Raw genomic sequence first — 18,148 nt, 5'->3', positions numbered from 1 at the left:
TCGGGTATATACTCTGCCCACATTCAACGTAACCATGTAGCAACATAACTTAAAAGTCAAATACTGCCATCAGTTTACATGTACAAGTCCCATGTAAGTCAAAGGGCAACAGCAGAGTTTAGCTACAAGAAGATTAAAACAGACCATATATGTTCATCATGTCAGCTATCTGTTTACAATAAAGAATAAATGGGCATTGCAAAATGTAACTTTTTCTCCTTATATGCAACAGATTCTGATCTCATTTGCATTGGAGTAGATACAGAATGACTCAGTTGTGGTTTAACACTCTTTTCATACTGGTGTGAAAGAGATCAGAATATTGACTACATACTTACTCCCTGTATTTTAATTCCAATTATTATACATAATAAAGAATCAGAGTTCCAAAACATTGACTACAGCAGGTCCAGGATTTTACCCATTCCTTTTTTGCCCCGCTGTTTGTGCTTGACTCACCAATTTTAATTGCTGTTGCCTCAGAAGTTCTGGGTTGCTTTTTTTTTTTTTTTAAGTTTCACACTAAACATTCTTTATATTTGTGTCAATAGTTGACCTACTTGTTTTTGTGTTTAAATCTGTTTATTGTGCAAGTCTGTTCTGTTTTGAAACAGAATGTTTGTTTCCAAATGTATGCATACACACACCTCACCATAAATATACATGCATATACATACATAAATGCTTCTCTCATGTAACAGCATAGCACACACTTGTTTATTGTTAGAGATCCATATAATAAATCAGAAATTCAGTGGCGAACTGTCCTTTATTGCTTTCTTTTCTTAGGAACAGCGGAACTGTTATAACAGGTCAGAGCGGTGGGCCATCCAATCCAGTGTGCTGTCTCTGACAGGGGCTAGTAGCAGATGCTTCAGAGGAAGAGGACAGTGACCCCACTGTGGGTAGTTATGGATAATTTACCAATCAAGAAAAATTCTCATTGATCGCAGGCAGGAAAACAAGTAAATTAATTAAAATAACAGGGTCCAAAAAGTGATTTTTAAAGTCTCTAATCCTAAACTTCAATTTTCTCCCAGACTTTCTGCTAGAGTGGTTTTCAACCTTTGCCATTGGTGGACCCCTAAAAATTTCAAATGGAGGTGCAGACCCCTGGGAAATCTTAGACAGTCTGTGTGCAGCACCCCTGGTCTACAGGCATCAGGTTGAAAACCACTGCTCCAGGGTGACAACCTTTCACAGGCCCTGGCTTAGACATAGTCCTTTGCCCCCTCCCCGCAGGGGTCCGCAGACCACGGGTTGAAAGCTACTGCCCTAGAGTCTGGTATCTTCCCCTCCACCGGCTCACAGACTGGTTCTGCCGCTGTCCCGCCAATCTCCCAGCAGGTGGCGCTGCTGCCCCTCGAAGGCTCAGCGCCATTAAAGCCCAGCCGCAAGGGCTCTTGACATCACGCCAAAGCCCCTCCTGCACGCGCCTCCCCTACCCCCCGCTCCCCCCCAGAGCCAGCATCTCCTCTGGCGAGCCGCCTGCACAGCTACCCGGCGCGGGGGTGGAGCGGGGGAGGGCGAGAAGCAGCCCCCCCTCCATATAGCAAGAGCGCTCCCTTTTGAAGGGGCTCCCACAAGCTCCCGTACAGTTGCAACCACCCCCTGCCCCCAAAGGGAGAGGGAAGCGGCCGCGAAGCCGGGCAGGAGCCCGAGGGGGGCGGGGTGGAAAGGGAGAAGAGGGGGAGCGAGGCGCTGAGAGGCAGGGGAAAGCCCCCCGTGAAATGCATTGCAGCTGAGGTTACCCAGCCAGCTTCCCCCCCGCCCCTGCCTCGCGCGCCCGGATCCCAGCAGCGGGAGCAGCCGCCGCCTCCCCCCGAGCAGGCTCCGGTGCTCGCTCGCGCACGCAGCCGGGCCGGAGGCGAGGGGGGAGGCCGAGGAAGGATGGCCGTGTCTCTGATCCAGGCGTGCCGCAGCCTGGCCCTCTCAACATGGCTGCTCTCCTTCTGCTTCGTGCATCTGCTCTGCCTGGACTTCACGGTGGCCGAGAAAGAGGAGTGGTACACGGCCTTCGTGAACATCACCTACGCCGAGCCGGCGGCCGGCAGCCTGGAGCTGCGCAGCGAGAAGAGCGAGTGCGGGCGCTACGGGGAGCACTCGCCCAAGCAGGATGCCCGGGGCCAGGTGGTGATGACCGCCTCCGCCCACGACCGGCTGGCCTGCGACCCCCACACCCGCTTCGCCGCCCCGGGCCCGGGCAAGAGCTGGGTCGCGCTGATCCCCAGGGGCAACTGCACGTACAAGGATAAGATCCGGCACGCCGCCGCCCAGAACGCCTCTGCCGTGGTGATCTTCAACGTGGGCTCCAGCAACGCCAACGAGACCATCACCATGCCGCATGCAGGTGCGTGGGAGCGGGCGGAGCCCCTAAGGTCTGCCTGCAGAGATCCCTGCTGGGGGGTACGCGGCCCTCCAGTGCGACGCTTTTAAGGCCAGTTTGACCCCTTCGTCCACCCCGCTCGTTACCAGGGACCATGCCTGCTGATACCTAGTGTGGTGTTACAGCAGGCTTCGCTCGCCAGGGCAGGAGTTTGGTGCTTTGGGGAGGTGGGGGACATGCTCTCCCCAAATATCTGGGGCTGAGCTGAGAGCTGGGGTGGGCTGGACGGACCCTCTTGGTCAGTTTGTGTATCCGTTATCCTGGCCAAGAGTTAGCTGCAACTGGGTCCCTCTGACCCCTTCTTCTTTTTGGTTCATGTTTCATTTGTGCATAGAAGATAAGTGTTTTTCTGGGCACCTGTACAGGTCGTAAATACTCTTCTGACTGCTGCCATGGAGAGAAATTGACGGGTTGCCAAGACCTATAAACAATAACATTCAATCTGGTGGAAAAGCTCGAAAGCTGTGAAGTTTTGGCCACTTTTGTGGATTTTATGGGACCTGTGGTCCCTTTATAAGGCAGTTAGGCAGCTGTAAGCATTTTGTTGGATCATTAAAATCCGGTGGCCCATGTCAGGCAGGGGTTGTGGGTGAGACTGAGCTCTTCAAGATATGAAGGATAACATTATTTCTTAATTACTAAGAGGTTCTGCAAAGTAGGGAATGCAGTGTCTACCATCATTTTTGCAATTATTTTCATCTGTGGGACCAAACCTTGTGGAGTATCTGATTTTATGAAATACAGGTGCAGACATTTGTCTCAAATTATGGTTTCTCATCCTTCCCATGTGTGCCTTCCATGCCTGGAGATGGGTGTTCAAAGAATTAATCAACTTGTGCTATCAGAGAGGGAAGGTAAACATAGCCATCAGAAATAACAGCAAAGCCAGAACAAACACTGGATTGCTATATAATGAAAACATTGTTTTTATAAAAATGTTTGTTTTGAAATTGTTGTTTTAAAGATCAGCTAATCAGATTTATTTTTAGGGACAAAGTCTTCTGCCAGGGGCCACTAGTCTCTTATGCCAAGAGCCTGACTAACATGCCACTTATTAGTGGAATCTCTGGTTTGCAGCCAGTAACTAATCATACCCAGCTCTTTCATGGCAGTTGAATCTTAGTGGTGTTGGGGGTAAATTGGAACATAATTAGGTTACAAAGCATGAATATTTTAATCAAATTTTTATGTTTTGCAATCACCTAGCCAGGATGGATGAGAGGTAAAAGAATTCCTTCATTACTAACATTATAATAGTGCAGCTATTGGACAGAACATTTTGAACATCTTGCACTCAGTCCTCTATGAAGAGATTAACTGTTTGGTGGAGCAAAATGATATGCTTTTGAGACGGTGGATTGGATCAGAAGAAGGTTTTTATGTTTTTTAATCTTGATATTGCTTAGGACTTTTTGTGCCTTTAAAATTAGGAGCTCCTAATAGTCTTAAAACTTCTCAATAAACTGCATATGGTTTAGTTTCTGTTTAGGTTGTACTCCCTATTTAAGTATTGAAGATTATTTAGCAGGCAACATAATAAGAGCTTGACATATAGAAATATAAGCACTCTTAAAGTCAAGCTCAGGGTATTGCAACACAAAATAGGATACACCATTTGTTCCTGTCTGATAAGTTTCTTTAAAACTGCCAACATGTTGAATCAATTAGTGGCTTGCCTGTTTTTAAAGAATGCACTAAGCTGTTTTCCCATGCAAATAGTGGTTTATTTGGAAACAGTGGTAGAAAAAAAAAATCTACTAACAATTTAAAGGTTCGCAAAAAGAAAAGGAGTGAAGTGAGCTGTAACTCACGAAAGCTTATGCTCAAATAAATTGGTTAGTCTCTAAGGTGCCACAAGTACTCCTTTTCTTTTTGCGAATACAGACTAACACGGCTGGTACTCTGAAATTTAAAGGTTAAAGTCCAAAAGGAATGAAAGAAAGATTATTTATTACTGTTTGTGCCCTCTGCTTTCAGAAAAATACTAATACTATATCAGTTAACCTTGGGACAGCTTCTTTAATATTACCTGGCACCTTTGCAGCTTATTCAGAAACTCCTTTTCAAGGACTGCTTTGGTTTCCCTTAGAAATGCTACTTTCTTAATCAGGAACACTCAGCTGTGTGATTCTGCCATCCCATAGGCTTAAATGAAATGAAACTTTTAAAAAACATTCTTGTAAACTATGATCAGTCAGACCATTGAGGCCTTGAAGATAATTTATTTTTCAAATTAAATTCAAAACTCCGTTCTTTCACACTTTCTCAAAAATCAATGAACATTTTAGTTATGTGATGCTGAAAAACAGTTCACTCTCTTATCTTAGGAAAACCCTGTCCTCTGCACAATTGAAACAGAGGTATTTTAGGGCCAGGCCTATTAAAACAGAAGAAAAATAATTATTAATTAAACATAATTGTAGGGATGTTTTGCTATCTCCTAGATACCTGCCTAGTTGATATCTGAGGAACTAGTGGAAACCCAAGGACTGATTTATCCATACCCTGCATATGGTGTAATCATTAACACCAAGGCTTGAGTGTAAGAAGGGTATAAAATCATAACTGCTACCAATTTGACTTGTTAGCATTTTACACTCACTTTACTTTGGTGTCAATGATGACACAAGGTGCAGGGCAAGTTGAATTGGGCTTTCAGGCCAGCCATGTCTGCTGTGTGTGCTGCAAACACTAAACTCCCATAGTGGGAAAATGAAAAGGTTTCCCCATAGAAAAATGTGGAAACAAAGATGGTTTTGAAGGGCAAGTGAATTCTGTCTTTCCTTATAGCTGTTACCATTTCCTGCTGTATATTGTAGTGGGTTCCTGTCCCTCACGAACAAGAAAATGCTTCTAAGAGCAAGCTTTGGTTTTTTAACACATTCTCTTCAGAATGTTTTGGCTTCTTTTTACCCCATTGTTTTCTGTCTCAGTTCCTCTGCTATCATCAGTTTTTCTTACTTGCTGCTTCTCTCCTGCCTTACATGCCCCATCATTTCTTCATCTCTATTCTCCATTCCACTGTCCCTTATTTCACCTTCTCCCAATCCCACATCACTTCCTCTTTTCCCAACTATTTTACACTATTATCTCTCAACTCTTTCCCCCCACCCGAAATTCTTATCTTCTCTCCCTCTAAATTATTGACATGACAAGCGTGTGCTGCCTATGCATACTGATGTACTCTTCCATTGAATCACTAAAATGTGTCTACTGTGCCTGCATTCTCCTCTGTAATTCAAGATAATAGTTCCCTCTGATCTTAACAACTGTTAGTCAAAATGTGTTAGAAACTGCAAAAGGATATCATTTTGGTATGTAAGAGAGGTGCTTTGAAACAAAACAGGTGTTGAATATGAAACCAGAGCCTATCATGGAGCTATTCCACAAACCCTGAGACTTGTATCTGAAAGTTTTGTTTTGTTTTTTTTTGTCTAGTGCCCCATTGCTCCAGACAAAAGTTTAGATTTGCACTGAATTCAAACTCTGTATTGAAATCCTCACTGTCACAGGCCTGATCCAAAGCTCATTGGAAGTCTTCCCACTGATTTCAGTAGGCTTTGGATCAGGCCCCAAGTGAACACCACAGGCCTGGCAACTTTAATTCCAATGAAATGTGCAGAAGGACATGCTGAGGATTTTTTATTTCCTGATGTGTCTGATATTTAGAAACGAGGGACAAAACTTAAAAGGCCGGTTAGTGAAAGTCTGCTATATATTTTAGCAAAAGGTGTCAAGTTAATGTTTGTTCTTCTATTTCTTATTTTTCAAATAAATGTAGAGTTAGTGAAAAGTGCCAGGTTGACAGGCCTGGAGAGTGAAGTCTTCTGTTTATTCACAAAATTGGTAATACTCATGCAAACCTACTTGACCCCTTTTTAATTTACACTTAATATTTGATATTTGTTTTTTAAAAAAGAGGGATTCAAAATCCCAGATCCAAACTTCATAGCGTTTATAAAGGGCCAAACCAAAACCCTAAATGCAAACCATCTTGAACTTGTGTGTTCAAAATTTGGATCCAAATCTGAACTTTCTCAGACCTAAGGAGCGTTTAGGTTTGCCCCATTAACGACTAGGTTGAGCTGCGAATTCTGATCTGAACTTAGCTTTTGGGTTTTGTGTTTGCGCCCATCTCTAGTATCTGAAAGTCACAAGTGGTGAACAGCTTTTAGTACCTTTTGATGTGTAAATCTGAAGATTTTTAACCGGTATTAAAATGTAATTTGTTCTTGGGTCATTGGCTACATGTCCATAAACCAAACCTCAGTGAAACAAGGTAGTTTTTTCATGTTTACTTGCAGAAATAAAAACTTTCTTGAAGAAAATGTCAGTACTGGTACTAGCGAGACTCTCCGTATTTGCATTGTAAATTATGAAGATTTTATTAATTGTCTGTTTTAATTTGTCTTGGTCTGAAGTACAGTATAGAAGCGATTAGCTGGAATGTGCTTACTTTTCATTTAAATAGTTTGTTTTTAAATTATGGAAGAGCAAAGCATCTAGAATTTCTGCTAGGTTCAGAAGCTTTTATCACTTCTCAATAATGAACTTGTATGAAAAAATGTGTTCATTAAAAGAGATTTTTCCAGGATAGTAATCCATCCTGTCAAGTAGGCCTTTGAGTGTCCGCCGCCCCTCATTTAAAACAAAATAGCAGTTGTTTAGGTTTGAAAAGCAGCTAGCTGCTGTACATAATTTTCATAAAATATTATCTATGGCAGTCTATACCTAGTGTGAATAAAGTAAATCCAGTTGAAATCAGCATAATTTACAATATTGAACAAATGTCACAATGGGTTCTCTGGTGCCATCAACATTGTGATGCTGCATATGAATGCCTCACAAATTTTGATCCAATCACCACATGTATTTAGAATGTCATAATTGTTCTGAACAGCATGTATACATGAGTCAAGTAGTCTGAATTCCACTGTATTCTGCATTTACGGTACATGTCATCACTAATTTTTAGTGTCCTTTGTATGTGGAAAGTGACATCCAGCTCTCAACAAGAGGGAGGTACTTTTTGGATTTTTGAAATGGCTGTCACGGGTTAGTGATGATTGTCAAAATATTCTGTCTTTTTTATAATAAAAGCCAAGTATTATGATCCTTTTCATTAAGAACCTGGGGTGAAATCCTTGTTCCGTTGAAGTCAATAGCAAAACTGGCAGTGACTTCAGTGGAGGCAAAATGTAATCTCTGGTCTCCTGTGCTGGAGTCCCTTTTACTAGATCACTCTTTGGAAGTAACAGTGCTTCTGTCCCACATGCTATCAAGGTCTCTGCCCAGCTATTTCTTTTAATGTGTTTTAGAACATACAGGTAGAGGTACTTTGGACTAGTAATGCACTTTCTCCTGCTTCCACCTATAATCCTGTATTGTATTAAAACTAAATTTTAGGGCTTGCACAGATATGCAAATTAGAATTCACATACATGATCTGTAGAACAAAAGTAGTATTTGGATTACAAGGAAAACCATGGCTGGGTATACCATACTTGAAAGAATTTTTGTAAATATTTTTCTGAATACTGTAGTTAAAAGCCTGGAATAAGTATTTGAAATTCTCAGTCTTCTTAATATAAACAGAATTTTCTTGTCTTTAGATGCAGTGAATGCTGAAGAGAAGGTTATTCGTATTTATTATTTAAAAAAAATAATCAAAAACACAAACTGTTTAACTCATATGAAGGCTGTGCCTAAACCAGCAAAGTAAAATATATTTGGAGTCGGGGCTTTCATTCCAGCCTCATTCTTCCTGTGATATTTAGCATTTGCAGCACATATAATAATGTATACTGTGTGTAGGGCCAAATTTTCAGCCACAGTCTCTGATCTTATGCCTGTTTAAAAATTTTTTAAAAATCCTGTGTATCTTTGGTACAAATATCTGTTTCTGCATGCCAGTCAAGTGATGTCCCAACTACCTGATTTGTATGCACAAATGCCCATTTTCACATTCAGATAATGGCATGCACATTTTTTTTGTGAGTGCAAACATTTAGGGACCTATTTCAGGGGACGCAAACAGAGAGGCTGCAGTTGAAAATGTATCACTTTTACTGAGGTTGAGATTGAATTGTATTTATTTTTATTTGTTGTTTTACAACTGACCTTTAACATTGCAGTAAGCTGTAGCTCACGAAAGCTTATGCTCAAATAAATTTGATAGGTGCTGCAAGTACTCCTTTTCTTTTTTAGTAAGATAGTTAATTATTTATGCTTTGTGTGTTTTTGGGTCTGGATTTTAGATAGTCTATTGAACTCAGTACAAATATTTCTGAGAATATTCACATTAAATATATATAATAAAATGTTGAGTGGATTTACGGTTGGATTTTCAAAAGTGCCTGAGTTAGGGGGATAAGTCCCACTGTCTTTCTGTGGGACTTGTGCTCCTAAGTCACTTAGGGACGTTAGAAAATACTTACTTTAATGAGTACTAAAAGTGGGGTCCATAATGTCTGGCTTGAGCTAAGCAGGGCCGTCCTTACGCATATGCAAAGTATGTACCTGTGTAGGGCACCAGGAAATTTGGGGCACCTGTGTGCTGCTCCAGCCCCTGCTCTGGCTCTTCCCCAGGACCCCCCCCCCTGTGCCCTAGTCCCGCCTCTTCCTGCCCCTGCTCTGCCCCAGCCCCGCCCCCACTCCCCTGCGGACTCCAGACATGGTCAGACCTGCACTCACCGGTAAGACAGCCACCCGGCCCCAGCCTGCTCTGCTCCCCTGGTTCCCAGCCGTGCCACCAGCGAGTGCTGGTTTCCTCCCAAGCCTGGGAGCCAGGGGAGCAGAGCAGGCTGGGGCTGGGTCACTCCACTTCCTGCAGGAAGTGGCCAGGCCCCTCCCCATTGCCCACGGTGGCCTGGGCACAGCCCTCCCGCATCACAGTGGAGGCCTGGGGTGGGGCCCCACACAACCCCTCCACCCCCGTGTGGGGGCTGCATAGGGCACCAAAATAGCTAGAGATGGCCCTGGAGCTAAGCATAGTGCAAATAGGTACTGTACAAACTTCCCTACTCAGTTCTGCCAGTGAACCTCACTCCTGACTCACAACTCTCCTAGTATTCCAGTTTTGTGCTTCTCTTTAGAAGAGGCTGTCAGTTATGTCTGATTGTGAGGTGTCTTTGTGATGTAGACAGCTAGTGCCAAACTCATCCCTGTTATATCCCTTTGAGTTACACAGGGATGAATTTGGCACTAGCTGTCTACATCACAAAGACACCTCACAATCAGACATAACTGACAGCCTCTTCTAAAGAGAACACCAAAGTAACTTTAATCACTACTCTATGTTCCCAGAGGTGAAAAAAACTACTCCTTTAATCTATTGCAACCCAGAGCCCTATGGATAAAATTCATTGCTCCCAGTTGCTCCAACGTTTTCCCCAATTTTTCCATAAGAACAGCCGTACTGGATCAGACCAAAGATCCGTCTAGCCCAGTATCCTGTCTTCCAATAGTGGCCAGTGTCAGGTGCCCCAGAGGGAATGAACAGAACAGGTAATCATCAAGTGATCCATTCCTTGTTGCCCATTCCCAACTTCTGGCAAACAGAGGCTAGGGACACCATCCCTGCCCGTCCTGGCTAATAGCCATTGATGGACCCATCCTCCATGAATTTCCCAAGAAAATTGATTTTTTTTTTCCTGACTTACTGAGAACTTGCCTCTCATTTTAATTTGAATCTTTTATCTTACACTAATGGTGTGAGCACCTGATCCAAAACCCATTGAACTCTATGAGAAGATTCCCACTGAATTCAATGGGATGGATTAGGGCCTGAGAGAGCGTCTGGTCAGTTCATTAAAGTAGGCTCACTGAGGGATAGCTTGTAACTTTTATTGACCCAAACTTTCCTAACCTATTGACTTCTTTCCTCCTTTTCGCCCTCCCGTTATCTGAGGCCCTGTGTTAGCTGTTGCGCAGAATCGTACTTGCACAGTTACTAGGTTCTGTATGTTATATGTAGTTTATCCAAGAGAAATCACTTCCTTTGCAATGAAACTACATTAGCATTTGTTCTAACCTCTTGTCATTAATCTTGTATTCCATTTTGGTATACTCGCCTTGAGAGGATGGCTTACAGTTACAGCAGTAGTTCATTATTGTTTGTTTGTTCTAGTCCCATTGGTATTTTGGCATTAAAATGATATTTGCTAATTAGAGTTGTTATGATATTATAGGAATGCAGTCTGTCACTATTGTGTTAACACAGATGCAGCTCATTAACTCATGTAGATATGTCTGCAGTGACTTCACCCCCATTTGCAGTACATCTGCATGCGTTACCACTGGAATGTTTTAACAGAAGAAGCAAAAAAGAAGCTGCGTAAAAGTTGGCACTGGGGGAGGGGGCTTGCTTTCCTTATAATAGAAAAGGGACGCCATTTTCAAATGTCACAAAAGGACTGAATGAGTCCATTATTTTGCCCAGTTGGTTTGTCAGACAATGTAGTGCATTGTCATGCAAGAAGCCTGAGTTTCAAATGACCTCTAGCTCCTTATACCCTGAGCCAGCCTTGTGAAGACTCATTATGAGGGATAGCCCTGTTTAATGCTTTTCCACATTCCAATACCTTCCACCTACCTGCACAGAAACCATATTCGTTTCAGACCAGGCCTATTTCTGCCCTGTCAGCTGTATCCAAGTGCTGGGTACTTGGCTGCTTATTTGGTACAGAAGGAGTATACAATAAAATCATGGAATCATAGAAAAGACCTATTAGTTCATGTAATCTGTCCCCTTGCGAATGCAGGATTGTTCCTTACAGTATATAATCTAGTGCTTTAAAAAAATCAAACAAATGCTCCCAAAATTTCCTGATTTATCTGACTGTGCAGGTGGTCTATAGGAACATCCAGGAAAGAGTTCAATGCTTTTATTGCCATTGTCTATCCCAACTGTCTGCTGTGCAGACAAAATATTTGTTTTTTTTTCTCTTGCAGTCTCTTGCTCTTGCAGTACTACATGTTAGCAATATACTATCCTTCTGTGTGGGTTTTTTTTTTTAATAATACCTTGAGTAGTCTGTGGACGATGGCACTTTAAATCTCTGACCATTTTTCTATTGCACCTATGTGTCTTTGTTACAACAATATCTTTAAAACATGAAGATTGGATACAGCTGTCTCATTGTGTACACTTTTTGGGTTTGTATAGAATGGTTAGCTTTCCCCTCTCATGCCTTTTTAAAAAGTTTGATCCATTTTTAAGTTTTACTCAGTTATACCTGACTTCATAAGCTAGGCAGTCTCCTTTCCCACTAATCCTTGCCTCCCCACATCTATAAGTAATCTCTCGTCTCCCTTTAAGTGAATCTTGACATGTCCATATATTCTTTGTCTGTCTACCTTGTCATTTCTCTCTCTCTCCCTCCCCTTTTTGGTCTTTATTTTTCTCTGTCTCATTTTTTCTTCCTTCTTCTGTCGTCACTCTGTGCTCTGCAGTTTTTCTTTCTCCCTTTTTTGCTTGTCATTTCTTCATTGATCTGTCATATATCTTTCTTTTTCTCTCCCCTTTTTTTCTCATTCATTTATCTGTGTGCTCTGTACTTCCATTTCCTCTCTACTTGTTCATTCTCTCTCTCTCTCTCCCTCTCCTTCTCACCCTTCCCTGTCTCTACAGCCAGGTTAACATCAACAAGCAAAGGCTAATACTTTATACATGGAGCGGTCTGTAAGATTGTGTGAGCCTAATCTTTGTCAGTTTCCCTTTGCAGCTGATTCTAAGTTTAAAAAGCTTCTGTTTGGTGCTGGTGGTGATACTAATTGATGATTTTCTCTTGGCCAGGACACGAGCCATACATCCATATTCATGTTCGTTACTCCTGGGGGAGTTTTGCGCCACTGTGGTGTGCAGAATTTTGTAGAATTACCTATTTCCCTGCAGATTTTCTGGCCTCCACTAGGGCCCGCTGGACTCTGCAGAGCCCAGCTCACAGTGAGCAGAGTACCCAACCCGATGGGGTTGGGGGCTGCCTGTTCTTTGATCCTTGTTCTCCCGGGGATGGGCGAGGACCTGGGAGACCCAGCCAGCTCTGGCATAGGGTGAGGAAGGGCAGTACTGCACCACATTATGACCCTTGGCAGGACCATAAAGAAGCTGTGTGGAGTAAAGGCTTTGGGGGGCTGGTGACTGGGGCTGCCCCATGGCTGGGCTCTGGGGGAGGGGGGCAGAGGAGAATGCTGGTGTCTGGGACTGGGGGTGCCCTGTGGCTTGCCTTGCGGGGGAAGGGAGTGTAGGTGTCTGGGCTTGGAGGGCACCGCACAGCTCCCTCCATCACCTCCCTGGGTTGTTGTAGGAGTTTCTTTAACTCTCTACTCATGGGGGAATTTTTTTTGCTGTTGTCTGTATTGTTGACATACTTGATGACAGGTATTTTGAATTTTTTTTAAATAATTGAAACTGAACTGATTATATTGTTATTTTGACAAATAAAATATGCAGAATTTTGCAGAATTTTTAATTTTTTGGTGCTGAATTCCCCCCAGGAGTAGTTACTGAATTTTTCCTCAGCATCTGATCTGGTCAGCCCTGGAATCCTGATGCCTCCTCTCAGAAATGTGATAGTGGTTAGTGGGTTCACGCTAAGATTACTTCAGTCATTCCTTTCAGACTATGCTCGGATGTCTATCACAGCTCCCTGCTCCTCCATTGCCAGAACTCTTACCTATCTAGGCCTGCAAGGATCCATATCGGCCTCTATCTTGTTCAAAATCTATATAAAGCCAATAGAGAAAATTGTTATACAGTTCAGCATAAAATACCAAAGATATCACATTCAGTTCTGAATCACCCTTCTATCAAATGCAAATAGCACCGTCTCCAAGTTGTTCAAAGGTCTGGCTAAGATAATTAATAGATGAGGAGCAACTGCATAAAGCTGAATCTTGTAGAGATGAGACTATATTTGTAGGGAGAGGGAAGCTGTTAAAATATCTTGTAATCTCTAACATACCTACAGTAGAATTGAATACATAATATTTGAGTTGGGGAAATATAAAACCTCTCAGCTAATCCATGTGTCATCCCCCCCTCTTTTCACTTTCCTCCTGGCTCTTGTTCCTTGTCTCAACGCCATTGCTCTGTTCCTATCCCCATATACCTTTCTCCTGCTCTTATCCCTTGCTCCATGTCTCTTCTTGCCACTTATCAAATAATTTTACAAACTGAGGGTCGATATTGCTATTGGTATAGGGTGCCTGTCTGATTTTCCGCCTCGAGTTGTAAGTTTTCTTTGGCAGTATTCAGTCTGCTGCTGAAACTCTGTCTCTTTGGTCGGCCTGTGCAGTGGGGAAAGTTGCATTGATGAGAATATGGCATGAGTAGATCCAATGGTGGCATGGAAAGCTTCCACCATTGTGGTAAGGGATGTTTCTACACGATGTAACTAGAAGGGAAAACAATCTATTTTCTCATGTGGCAGTCAAGGACCTTGAAAGTATATAGACCCTTGTCCAGCAATTATACTTATTTTCTTCTCCCACCACCATGACCTAGCAGCCTTGCTTCTTAGACTAAAACTAACGTGTGTGCTATCAACAAATCTCTTAATATCCAGTGATTCTCTTCTTTTATTACAAGAATACCAATCTGCTACTATTCATTACTGCTGATTATTATTCATTCTTTACTGCTATCCAAGCATGCTCCCCAAAAGTCGTCTTTTGCCACCTTTGTTCTTACAATCAGAAATGATTTCAGATGCAGTACATAACATGGCTAATAGCCAGTTTTTAAGAAGAGTTGGATTATTTTCACTATGTTGAATGGAGGAGGGTGAACTGGTGAAGGCCATTTTTCTGTAAGATGGAATAGGTATTACCTGGCTTCTAAATGGGCATGACCTCTCCTTTCTTGTCTTTTTTTGATAGTCAAAGGGCTTTTATTTCTATTATCCTCTCTGTGTAACTATATATTCTGTTCTTTTAGACTTTATGTGAGTAGAGTCATAAAAATAATACTGTTAGTGCTGAATTTTAGCATCTAATGTCAATCACTTAGTGATTCTTTTACATACCTGACATGAAGGTTTGTGAAATTTATTATTTAGGTTTTGGCCAATGTGTTGCTTAATCAGTATAGTGGATTGTGCTGTTAGCCAATTCAAGGTGATTATCCTGGGTCATAGTCCAAGTACATTTTGTGCCTATTAAGGTATATTTAAAGGTAACAGTGCTAAGTTTTAACTTTTTTATTGCAAAGTTGTCTGTGACCCAGTAAGGTTATATACACTAATTAGACCCATACATGAACTAGCCTGCAAAGCAGAAGTTACTAGACGCATGTACATCAATAAACACACTGGGCTGTCCAGTAGTGCTGATTTGTGCAATGAGGTACAACATACATGGTATTTCACTAAGACAGAGTCCAAAGTCTTTTACTGTCATTATGAAACAGGTGTCTTAAAATAAATTTAAAAATGAATATTAAAATTGACTCACTCTTTTGGTGCCATGTTAGTGAGTTTCTGTGGTACTTTGTGCATTTTAGAATATTCACATTAAATTTTTAAATATCTATTTAATGTTGATTAGGAAATTTGGTGGTGATTCTTGCTGAAAGCCCCAATTCAGGAACGTGTTCATGTTCAGGAAAGCTCTTGCACACATGCTTAACTTCAAGCACATGCTTAGTTCCCGTTAAGTAAGCACATACTTAAAGTTAAGTATGTGCTATTTTCCTGAATTGGAACCTAAGTGGTTAAAAATGGTTTTCATGGAAAAAATTTACTCTAAGGCAAGAAGCAAAAGTGTCTATTAACCTAGAGCATTGTTATTACCATTGTAAACATGGGAGCATCCTTATGTTGTTGTAATGTGATCTCCTTGACTATTTTAAATCATAGGGCTAGAAGGGACTGCAAGGGTCATCTAGTCTACCCCCTGCCAAGATGCACGTTTTGTTGTGTATAAATCATCCAAGTCAGATGACTATTCAGTCTCTTTCTGAAAACCTCCAGTAAAGGAGCTTCCATGACTTCCCTAGGCAGTTTGTTCCATTGTCCTACTGTTCTTATAGTTTTCCCTGAGATTTAATCTAAATCTGCTATGCTGTAGTTTGAACCCATTGCCTCTTGTCCTGTCCTGTCCTCTATGGCACGAGAGAACAATTTTTCTCCATATTTTTTATGGCAGCCCTTTTAAGTATTAAAGACTGCTATCACCTTCTCCCTTAATCGCCTCTTTTTCAAACTAAACCTACCCAGTTCCTTCAGTCTTTGCTTGAATGGCTTGCATTCCATCCTTTTGATCATCTTTGTCACTCACCTCTGGATCCTTTCCAGGTTTCTCTACATCCTTTCTGCGCAGCAGTAACCAAAATTGGACATCAGCTGAGGGCTGACCAAAGCCGAGCAGAGTGGTACCAGTCAGTGAGATGCTGTTGCACAAAAAAAAATTAAAAATTAAAAAAAAAAAAAGCCAGGTGATAACTACTGTGGCTTGCATGCTATGCCTCTATTAATGCAACCTGAAATTGCATTTGTGTGGCTTTTTTTTTTATTTTTTATTTATTCATTTTGTGCAACAGCATCTCACTGACTCATGTTGAGGTTGTAATTCACCACAACTCCCACATCTTTCTCAGCAATGCTGCTGCCAACCCAGTTGTCCCCCATTTTTGTATTTGTGCATTTGGTTTTTCTTTCCTAAGTGTGACACTTTACATGTGTCTTTGTTGAATTTCATTTTGTTGTCTATAGCCAGTTCTTCAGTTGATCAAGATCCCTTTTGAACTTTAGCTCTGTCGTCCTAAGTGTTTTGCAACCCTACCCTCCACCCCAGCTTTGTGTCTTCTGCAGATTTGATGAGTATGCTCTCTATCCCTACATCCAGAACAGATCCCCGTGGAACCCCACTTGACATCTCCTTCCAATCTGATATCATTCCTTAATAGTTACTCTTTGACCAATTGTGTATCTATTTAATGATCGTTCTACCAAGCCTGCATTTTTTCCAGCTTGCTTCTGAGAATGTCGTGTGGGACCGTGTCACTGATCTGAACTGGCTGATGCTTTCAGAACTCCCTCCCGTTCCACATTCCAACGATAAATAAATGTCTGCCTCAACTTCTTCCTGGCCATCCTCTGCAGTCTTCTCAATACCTGTCACTCCTCTTCCTTTCCCTTGCGGGACGATTAACTTAACAGACCTCTGCTCACATGCACGCTCATACATTTTTAAAGTTAAGTTGTATTTAATATCTGGGGCCAGAGGTGCACTGAGTGTCAATGCTAGATGAGGAAAGAAGAGGTAAACCAGGTGTTGTGTGCAAATGGATTTGAGAGCAGTGCCCAACCAAATCAGAGTAATTCATAGTAGTCAGTCAGAATGGAGAAGTTTGCATAATTGGGGAAAAAAAACCATACAGTGGTCATATTCTCTTACTAATAGGAGAATTGCATACATGAGAAATATACATGTATTTAAGGCTTATCAACTGTACAGTATCCCTACATCTTGATTGGTTGAGCCAGTTCCATTTTCAGTATAATTTAAAATGTTTGCTGATTTTGCTTTGCTGGTTACAACCCTTCCCCTTCCCTTGTGACCCCATCAGTATGTCAGCTTCACTTTGTATTGAGAAATTCAAGTGGAGGCTGCTTAATGTGCCTGATTGTATACATCAATTCTAAATGGCACTAACTCTCTGATTTGGCAGTGGATGATTTAGTTGAGGCATGGAACAGAGGATGCTGATTGGCGTATGATCAGAGGAAGGAAAACTGACAAATATGCCATACATTAAATATTCATATTCCTTGTTTAATTACCATATTTACTTACAGAAATTAATCTGGAGCTAAGTTACAGGGCACAAGCTTATATTTGCTATTCTGGTATTTTAAATTTGTCCACATAAGAGTTTTATAGTCACAGGAAGACATGCCAGTCTAGCCAATAGTGCTGATTAATGAACACCTTCGGTGGCTTAAGTCTTGTACCTCCAGTGCCCTGGAGACACGTATGCATCAGCAAGAGCCCAATTCTAAGAAATGCTCAGCCTCCTCAATGCAAATTAACTTCAGTAGGAGATGGGGGTACTCAGCACCTTTTTGGGGATGCTCAGCACCTTGCAGATTAGACCCCAGTGTGTGTCCTCAGGTTTTATTAAAGGAGATACATCATTAGAACCCACCCTTCAGAGAATTACTGCAGTTTTGATTAATTGGAAGATTAACCTGGTGTTCATGCTGTTACCCTAAAGCAATACAAACTTGTTTTTAATAGATTCCACTATTTATGATTGCTTAGTAAGTCTGTCTGTCTTCAAATGAATAATACTTTTTGCAGTCAACAAAATAATTGTAACTTATTTGTTTTCAGTCATTAGTATTGTAATGTCTGTATCAGAAAAGAAGATAAAATAGGCAGTGCTTAAGTACCCTGGATAAACAACAAATGGATCATGCCTTGTACTTGTGATAAAGTTTCATTATACAGACTTGTCTTTTTGGAATGTTCAGGATGTCATGAAGTTTTAACTGAGGAGATAGCTTTGGTGCCCCATTGTCACAACTGCTTTGAAGAGGAGCACAAGCAAACTGCTACAGAGCATTATAGGAAGTTCCATGAATGTCTTGAGTGGGACTACTTGTAGCTATTCACCGGTTGGAAGAAGGGTTCCCAATCTGGCCCAAAGTGATGATGATCATTATGTGGCCAGTATAAAGTTTGATGGTCGCACTGTCTGGAGTGGCTCACACGTGTTAGTGCCAGCCTCAGGGCAGACACCTCAACTGATGGTATGTT

At 41.8% G+C, this 18,148-nt stretch overlaps 1 protein-coding gene across 2 annotated transcripts in view; it reads left to right on the top strand.

Annotated features, from left to right (window-relative positions):
• Nucleotides 1-1,413: 1,413 nt before the first annotated feature.
• The window catches only part of RNF150 (ring finger protein 150), a 202,282-nt gene continuing 185,547 nt past the window's right edge, over nt 1,414-18,148 (top strand). The window contains exon 1 of one of the 2 annotated variants that reach the window (XM_048847065.2): nt 1,414-2,350. In XM_048847065.2, the coding sequence (XP_048703022.1) occupies nt 1,891-2,350 (460 nt within the window). In that variant the 5' untranslated portion in view covers nt 1,414-1,890. The remainder of the gene's footprint in view (nt 2,351-18,148) is intronic. The other variant, XM_075127702.1, reaches the window with a different exon arrangement.

Source organism: Caretta caretta, chromosome 4 (genome assembly GCF_965140235.1).
Source record: "Caretta caretta isolate rCarCar2 chromosome 4, rCarCar1.hap1, whole genome shotgun sequence".
In the NCBI taxonomy this organism is placed as follows: Eukaryota; Metazoa; Chordata; order Testudines; family Cheloniidae; genus Caretta; species Caretta caretta.
Note: the sequence above shows the minus strand (reverse complement) of the source record. Positions and strands in the feature narration are given on the sequence as shown.